General features: G+C 38.2%; 1 protein-coding gene across 1 annotated transcript; it reads left to right on the top strand.

Moving 5' to 3' along the window:
* Nucleotides 1-809: 809 nt before the first annotated feature.
* Nucleotides 810-8,410, top strand: Cbr-gcy-12 (the record flags this gene model as incomplete). Its single annotated transcript, XM_045242602.1, has 15 exons — nt 810-1,028; nt 1,079-1,391; nt 1,436-1,586; nt 1,938-2,245; nt 2,290-2,681; nt 2,735-2,888; nt 4,037-4,397; nt 4,444-6,172; nt 6,220-6,352; nt 6,856-7,102; nt 7,150-7,494; nt 7,540-7,741; nt 7,789-7,991; nt 8,044-8,228; nt 8,280-8,410. The coding sequence occupies 15 exons, from the start codon at nt 810-812 to the stop codon at nt 8,408-8,410; spliced, it is 5,073 nt and encodes a 1,690-aa protein (XP_045092325.1).
* Nucleotides 8,411-9,405: the final 995 nt, after the last annotated feature.

Genomic DNA, 9,405 nt, shown 5'->3' with positions numbered 1-9,405 from the left:
TTAGTCAATACGACGTTACGAATAACTTTTGCAAGTATTTAAAATTCATCTGAATCTTTATTTTTCTCTTATCTAGCCCTTCAGTTAGTTGACGTGATTTTCAACATGTGTTCCTTTTTTAAACTATCGTTTATCTTACCAAAAGAAGAGAGGAAACGAGAGAAAATTGCAAAGAAAAAGTGTGCTTTATCCGTTTTTGTGGTTTTTGATCACTGTTTTTCGGATGGACACTGAGAGACAAATTTCGGAAAAAGAGGGATTCTCATGTCCTTGAACAAGTTGAACAAGTTCAATGGAAACTAGAAAAAAAAGAATAGATTTGGGATCGCTTTGAAACATGTTTCAATGTCAAAGATCCCAGATAAAAGTTTAAAATGTTCTAGTTTCCTTTCCATTTTTATGGCTTATCAGGTTTTTCTGATAAGCAAATTCGTTTTTGAACATTTTCTAGTCCCTCAAACTTTTAAAGAGACTTTTTGAATTTTTTTTTTTTGGAAAGTGCTGAAACTGTTTTCAACTGTCAGAAAAGATGAGAACAGCAATTTCACAAATTTTTGCAGCCCAATTAGTCTCGCGATCCCTCTAACAAACCGGAAGGACAATTTACGGGCTTTCTAATGATATAGGTAGATAGCTCCCTAGCCAGATCTCTTCACGCATTTTTTCATATTTTCTTTCTTATCGCGTGAACTCTCATATTCTCCAAAATAACCTAAATTTCTCAGCCGCTTGTCTTACAGAGCCACCACGATATCCACGCATCACAGTGGACATCAATTGGAAACCAAAAAATTGAAATGAGTTGATGAATGTGGCCGACAAGCGTCGAAGCTCTCAGGTTCTACCACACATTTGCCTTCTCGCCGGGACGTCAACGGCTCTTCGGAATCTTCATCGTTTTTCTGATTGCCACAGTTTTTGTGACATCGGATGCTGATGCAGATGCCGTTCCAGCTCCCGGTCCCTCTCCTGACCCCTCATTGGGGGCAGGAGCTAATCCGTTTTTGTTAGAATCGTTGGTCAAAAGAGTGAGTAGTTGTTTTTTGTATGACTAATTCTTGAATTCTGTTGTTTTCAGTTACCCAAAAAAGGAGACAAAAGAGAAATTCTAATTAGTTATCTGGCAGCTGTTCCAACTTTAATGGGAGAAATCGATCAATATCTCTTAAATCTATCTGCTTCGAATTCAGCACAAAACAACTCAAAAGATCGAGAGAGTTTCTCGAAGAAATTGAATCAAATCGTACATTGTCTGACAACAGACGCATATGTTTCGGTAGTTTCTGGTGCTCTTGTGGCTGCAATTGTGGAGATAAATCAAGATAAAACAATTATTCCGGATTATCAATTGAAATATGTTTTTGGAAACACATGTGGAAACGATTCTCATAGTAAGACTCAAAGATCTGGGAAAAAAGATAATCTGTGGTTATAGGTACTCGTCTATTCATGGAACACTGGCAAGCAGGGGCACGAGTTTTTATTGGTCCAGAGAAAAACTGCAAAACGGAGGCAGCGATGGCCGCTTCTCAGAATCTTCCCATCATCAGTTATCGGTGTAACGATCAGGATATTTCTCGTGATGAGTATGTTTTTTTTCCTTTTTGGTTTCTGAATTTTTTTGAATCAAGATACAGATTGCGACATTTAAACTTTTTCGATTTCCATATACTCTTTTTTCCATCAAGGATTTTCTTTTTTCCATTTTCATATAACTTGTTTCGGATTTGTAAACTAATAAAATATTGGTTAGCCTATGATAAATAATTTATCAGTTGACACATTTTGAATATCTTTTATAGGAACCGAGATAATTGAGCTCAAAGTGCACGTCTAAGATGAGCTTATTAGAGCAAATACGGTATTCGCATTAGTGAAAATATGATAGTGTGGCTGAAATTAAGATATGAATTTTATTAATAATCCAAATTTTCCAGCTACCACTACCGTACCTTTGCCCGAACAGTACCACCAGCCGGAGAGATCTTCAAAGCATTCATGGCTCTGATGAAACATAACGATTGGAGAAAGTTTTCGGTTGTCTATGATGTCAAAAAAGGTCAATCCAAAAACGAGTTATTCGATACATTACTGAGAATGATGGAGACGGAAAACAGGTTCGAAGAGCACAAATTCCAAATTATGAATGTTTCGAGATTGGAATTCACAAAAATGGATATAAGCAGTCAACAAGATATCCAAAGTGTTGAAAACGCCATAAAGGCGACAATGAAGACAACGAGAAGTGAAATTTAAGGTCATATTCATAGAGTCAATTATCTTTTCCAGTTTATCTGACATTTGACAACGTCCGCCTGTTCCGTACAATGCTATCAATAATGGGAGAGATGGGACTGACAGATGATGGATACATGCTGATTTATGTGGATACAAACTACGATTGGCTCAACGTCTACCATGCAATGAACAATCATTTCTTGAGAAGTAAGTTCAGATTTCAAATTTTTTATACCTTCCGAGTTTTAGACACCATGACATATCTTCACCATTCCTGGGATGCCAACAACTCATCGGATCGTAAAATGCTCGATTACGCCAGAAACGCTCTTTCAATTATTCCAACTCCAGTAAAACTGAATAGCCAAAGGTTCTATAATTTCTGGAAACGAGCTGGAGAGTACATGCACCATTTTGGAGTTCAGAAAACGGACAATCTCAAGGTATCCTCTCGAATCAACACTATACTTGTACCGTTTATTTTTTAAAGTTTCAGGGAAACCGTATCGCGTGTTATCTGTACGATGCAGTTTATCTGTATGCAAGAGCAATTCATGAACTGGTTGATGAGTACGGTAATGCCGATACATATGATCCAACTGCTGACGGAAAGGCAATCATTGATAGGATAGTCAATAAAAAATATAAAAGTGAGTTTAGATATGCCTTTATTAGTTTCGAAAAATATAAGCACCTCAAGAATCACAAAAGGTTAAGAACATTTGTAGTATGTGAAACTGATTTGTGAGGGGACTTCGTATGATATTCAACGCCTTCCCCTATACGATAGAACTTGTTAATGAAGCGTCCAGGAATATTATCATCATTCTCATTAGGTAGCAAAGCAATTAATGGTGAATCTTGAATATCGGCTTGAGCAATAGATGCTAGCACTATAAACAAAATAAAGAAAAAGTAGTACTTGATACCAGTCATCATTGTGGAATAGTATCAGAATGAAATTAGACTTGATTCCTATCAGTCGGTATCGCTCAAATGTTTATTCAAAAACAATCAAAAAAACTTTTTTATTATTCAAAATAATCAAACAATAGAGTTGTAATGATATGAATCATCAAACTACCCACGTCGGATACTTCCGGCTCTTTCTCCAAGTCTGCTGCCAGCCGCTGCTCCAAATGCCGGCAGAAAACTGTCCCCGATCTTCTTCCAGACATCCCTGGCTCTTCGCTTCTCTCGAATCATGGGCTTAAAGTTAATTATTTCAAATCTGGAATATCATAGGGTCCTAGAACCTGAGACGAAACCACACCGATAATAAGAATAATAGCAAGCAAATAGTAGATTCCGAACTTCATTTTTCAAATATATAACTTTTGAGTGATATACAAAGTAACCCTTCTATCTGTTTTTATAGTACGTTTTTTGTTGTTTTGACCCAAATTTCAAGTGTTTACTGGCCTTTTTCACCGGATATCCCCACCTACTGACCATCACGTTTCCATTAAACTTTGTTGTTTATTTACCTAGAAAAATGAGAAAAGTAGTTCGCTTTTCAAATTTTGTAGTTCAGAAAAGATATGCCCGGAAGGAATCCGGAATCCGGAATAAAATTGTTTTTCCGGAATCTGGTATCCAGAAATCCAGAATCCGGAAATATGAAAAATTCATAGAATCCGGAACGAAGTGAAACTTTCGAAATCTGGAATAAAATAATTCCATGAATCCGGAGGGCGGAAATCTGAATGGATAACACGGAATTGGAACACCTCTGAGTCAGAAATAGTTCGAAAAATTATATCAGATCAAAATCAGTATAACTTGAAGTAATTTTCAGGTATCCAAGGATTTGACATGAGAATTGACGAACGAGGTAACTCGAAAGGAAACTTCTCACTTCTGAGTTGGCAGAAAGTCACCCCAATCAACAACAAATCGGATCCGAAATACTATCCACTGGATCATGCTCTCGATTTGAGTGCTATTTTTGTCGAAGCTTCTGATAGAGGACGTCTTCCGATTCTTCAGTTTAAGTCAACCGATATTCAGTGGAAGAATGGAGTCATACCACCAGATGAGCCTCCTTGTGGTTTTCATGGAGAAAAATGCCACAAAACGACATTGGAAAATTATCTTCCACTCATCGGAATGATTGGAGGTGCCATATTCTTCTTGGCCATTGCTGCTTATTTATGGAAGTGAGTTACAAGCAGAACTGAACAAAAAAATAACTATGATTTTCAGCCTTGTCCGAAGTCGTCGTTTCGAGCAAGAACTTTCAATGATTTGGAAAATCGATCCGTTTGAAGTTCGTCGAGTAGTTGGAACTGGCAACAACAACGAGTCAACTGCTTCTCTCGATCATGTAAAATTGAAGAAAGATCAGCGTAAACCACCGCCACCTTGGTGGAGCAAAGATGCAATCTATGGATCGGGAATGCGTGGTCTTGCCTCTTACAAAGGAACTCTTGTTGGCTTGAAAGATTTTTTGTACAATCGAAAACAGAAAGAGATTACTCGAGAAGCGAAGAAAGAGTTGAGAGCAATGAGACAATTAGCTCATCCGAATGTCAACAATTTCCTCGGAATCATTCCTAATAGTTATAAAATCACCATTGTTCGAGAATATTGTTCCAAAGGATCACTTCATGATATTCTAAGAAATGAGAATCTGAAATTGGATCATATGTATGTGGCCTCGTTTGTGGATGATCTGGTCAAAGGAATGGTCTACATTCATGCATCCGAGTTGAAGTATCATGGCAATCTCAAATCTACGAATTGTCTTATCACATCTCGATGGACTCTCCAGGTCGCTGATTTTGGAATGCGCCAACTTCGAGAAGACATCCTGTATGGTAGCAACTTTAACATCTGGGAGAATTTCTTATGGACTGCTCCAGAAGGCATGACAATAAATGGAAACGTTCCGACACTGAATCCTCCAACCACGAAATCGGATATTTATTCGTTTGGAATCATTTTCAATGAGATCTTCACTCGTGAAGGTCCTTACAAGATTTTCGTCCAACGTGGGGATGTAAATGGAGATGGTGCTAAGCCGGACAGTACCGAATGCAGAGAATTGGTTGAAAAAACCGTTCGACGTGTCTACAGTGATCCGTATTTCCGTCCGGATACATCTGACATTGAAGTTCAAAACTACGTGAAAGAAGTGATGGCTGCTTGCTGGCATAACGATCCAAGTCAACGACCCGAATTCAAATCAATCAAGAAAAAGTTGAATCCTCTTTTCAATACAATATACAAACAAAACATAATGGATCATATGGTACTGATGATGGAAAAATATCAAACACAATTGGAAGACCTCGTGGATGAGAGGACGATTGAGCTGAAAGACGAACAACGGAGAAGTCAGCACTTACTTCAACGGATGCTTCCGAGCTCGGTCGCTGAACAACTTCTAGCAGGACAGGATGTGATTCCAGAAGCCTTCCCACCGGTTACCATATATTTTTCGGATATTGTCGGGTTTACAACGATCTCAGGAGAATCGACTCCAATGGAAGTTGTCACTTTCCTTAACAAGCTTTACACTCTATTTGATGGCATAATTCGACGGTACGATGTCTACAAAGTGGAAACGATTGGTGACGCCTACATGGTGGTTTCTGGAGTTCCACAATACAAAACAATGGAATATCATGCTGAACAGATTGCTATGATGGCTATTCATATCCTATCCGCTGTCAGAACATTCACGATTCCACATCGAATTGGAGAACAATTGATGATCCGCATCGGAATGCACACTGGTCCGTGTGTTGCTGGAGTTGTTGGAAAGACAATGCCAAGATACACGTTATTTGGTGATACAGTCAATACAGCATCCAGAATGGAGAGTAACGGAGAGGCACTCAGAATACATTGCTCATCTTCCACTCAGAAGGTTTTAGCCTCAATTGATCAAGGATTCTTATTGGAAGAAAGGGGTACAATGGCTATTAAAGTGAGTTTAAAAAAGGAAATGTTCCAAAAATAATAAACTGGATTCAGGGAAAAGGACAGATGACAACATATTGGTTAAATGGAAGAGATGGTTACGAATTCACAGAGACAATCGAGGATAAGATGGTTGTGCCAGATATTTTCCCGCGTCCAAATCTGAAAAACAGAGGGTCTAGTTGGGGTGAGTACCACCTTTCGATTCCCCAATCCTATGTTTGCATGTTCTTTTTTGTTTCTAACCCACTTTGTGTTTAGCTAACTGTATATCTGCAACAATCCCTGCATGTCCATTCCAACAACCGTCTCGAATGAATCTTCGTTTCATTGCGTCAACCTCAACGTCTTCGTCTTCGTCTACTAGCACAGAACACAACTGAACTTGAACGAACTTTTTGAGCACCTAAACTCGGTTATTTATTTTTACGCGTTTGCTTCTTTGTGATATCTATGCATGTGTTTTTCAATAAATTTAGTTCACGAACCTATCTAACAGAAGCCCACCCATCCCGTAAACTTTGAGCTCAATTATCTCGATTCCTGTGATAGGTATCAAAATTTTGAAAAAAATTTTTAGCTGACAAATTTTTGATATCTTTCACAGGAATCGAGATAATTGAGCCCAAATTAGACATTACTGATAGGTTTCTTCCGGAAGAAATACGGTAATTTGAAAACATTTTTCAGGCGTCAATCGAGAGTCATCATTATCATTGGCTACAGAAAAGAGCAGTCAGATAATGAAAAGACAATCAGCTGCCATGAATCGAGCTAATCAAGATGTCATCTATTACAATCAACCTCTGAATGCCGGTGGTTTCACTTCTCGTGGAACTTCGAACAGGGAAATGCCAAAGCTTTATGAGGAAGATAGAGAAAGTCTAATGAATCAGACAGCCTCTCTTTTTGGGTCAAAAACGTCTAACAGGAAGAAGTGAGTTATACACAATGTTGAAATAATTTATGTATGTCAACTTCCAGAAGCAATGCCTCCAAGTACAATGGATTCAGTTCATCCCGAATTTTCGCATCCACAATTTCTAATTCTTCGTCAACCCGCCCGTCTCGTCCATCGACATTTGATCAGGACACATCAATAGCTCTTCGGAAACGGTCGACCTCTCTTCCAGATGGTGAAAAACTGAATTTGGATTTTATCGAATCTCCAAACCTTGCCAACAGCACTGTTCCAATCATTCCAAACACTGTAGATGATCCAGAACCATCGTTTAGAAGAGCAAGTAACATCGACGGATGCAGTTCACATTCGGAATCTCCATCTCAAAGTCAATATCCATCGTATCGAGACTTAAATGCACCTCATCAGTATGTGAAAATATTTTTTTAGTTTTCCAGAAATTGTATTTCCAGAAGAAAGCGAGGGATCGCCACGGTTTTCCCAATTCGGAAACGTTCGTTATCTTGTGGAGATGCAGTTCTAGGGAAAGTTAATGAAAGTGGAACATCTGGAGCCATCACAACTTCAGTATCTCCTAGACCTACTTCAAGAACTTTGGATGGAGCGATGAAACTGGCTGCTAGAGCTTCCAGTCCGGACGAGATTATCTACCAGGTAAATATTTCATTTTAATGAATTCCTCAGCTATGGGTTTTTTCCAGGAAGATGACGAACATGCACTTATTGACGACGAATCGGTATTTTCGAATGGAGTGTCAAAGAGTGAAGATGGACTAAGGTCTTGTCCCCAACCAAGAAGAAAAAACAAGCATTCATTCCTCCGAGATCCTTCGCCACTGGCACAACGGATTCGAGAAGCGTCGCCATTTGGAAAGAAAAAACCTTTTTGGAATTCAAAGAATAGGTTGGGAGAACATTTCCGAATGGAAAGAAAAGTTCAATTTGACATTTTTCAGTAACGAGCACACATCATCGCCAGCAGAGTCTATATCACGGCTATTCCGTAGGCTTCGAAGTGGAACAAATGGTAACGATTATTCGGATTTGAATCATTACTGTGATGATGAAGACCTCGGCGAATATGAAATGCAAGAAATGATAGAGATGAATGGAGGGACACATCAGTTGAATGGAGCAAGAAGTGAGAACAAATCAAAATCATTGATTCAACCTGTCACACCTATCTTTTCAGCTAACCGCTCCGTTTCTTGCTCTCCAACGGATGACTGTTGTACTCTCACAGACAATTCGGAGCCACTTCTTGCCATTCAATCATCTTCCGTTGGTGATTCTTCGCTGTCAACATCTCTGTCCTGTTCATAATTTTATCTGTATTTTATTGTCTCATGGTTCCCCTCTCTCCCTGTATTTAATTTTGGAACGGGTCAGAGTTCCGCTTTTTTAAATCGCTTTTATTCGAAACTAGGAAACTCTCTCCACAGACCTAATACTTATGGTTACGGTATTTAGTATTATATAGGTTTCTTAGAACCGGTACGGGTTATTTTTCATGTGAAGAAATTTCTAAAAGGAAAACCAAAACCCTTTTACCAACATCATCAACATCACTTCATGTATAATAATGATTAAAATGGCCTTTTGTAATAAATATTTCACTTTTTCGAATTGTTCCCAGACATAAAAAATGCATTCTGTTGACATATCTCTAAAACTGAAACAAAATTTCTTAAAGGTGGGGGGACATGAAAAAAATAATGTTCTCGAAATTCCGTTCAAAGATGCCTCTCGAGGAGTTGAACTTGTGAGGGCGATGATTGAGGGTGCGGCGCCGCTACCGACTGAGCCACGCGGGCAAAGAGAAAGCGCACGCCCGATTGCATACATAAAGGCGAGGACGACAGCTGTACGCAGAGTGACATTAAGCGTTGTACACCGTGACGGTAGAATGCATACTCTAGCTACAAAAAAACTACAAAAAATCTCCTGTCCCCCCACCTTTAATCCCAAAAATCCAAAATTTTGCAACTCCAATAAAAGCCAAAACTTTTAATTCTAAAAAAATTAAAAATTTTGAAGTTCCAAAAAATCCAAAAGTTCCACATTCCAAGAAACCCAAAATTTCGAAATTTCTAAAAAAAATTTTTGAAATTACAAAATGTCCATAATTTTCCAAAAAAATGCAAAGTTTTCCAAAATCCATAGTTTTTAAATTCCAAAAAATTCAAACTTTTGAAATTCTAAAACATCCAAGTTTCTGAATAAATCCAAAACTTTGAATTCCAAAAAATCTAAAATTTTAGAATTTCAAAAAATCCGGAATATTCAAATCCCAAAATCCAAACATTTGAAATTCTAAA

This window comes from Caenorhabditis briggsae (assembly GCF_000004555.2).
Source record: "Caenorhabditis briggsae complete genome, chrII, whole genome shotgun sequence".
Lineage (NCBI taxonomy): Eukaryota > Metazoa > Nematoda > Chromadorea > Rhabditida > Rhabditidae > Caenorhabditis > Caenorhabditis briggsae.
This window is presented reverse-complemented; position numbering and strand designations above follow the sequence as displayed.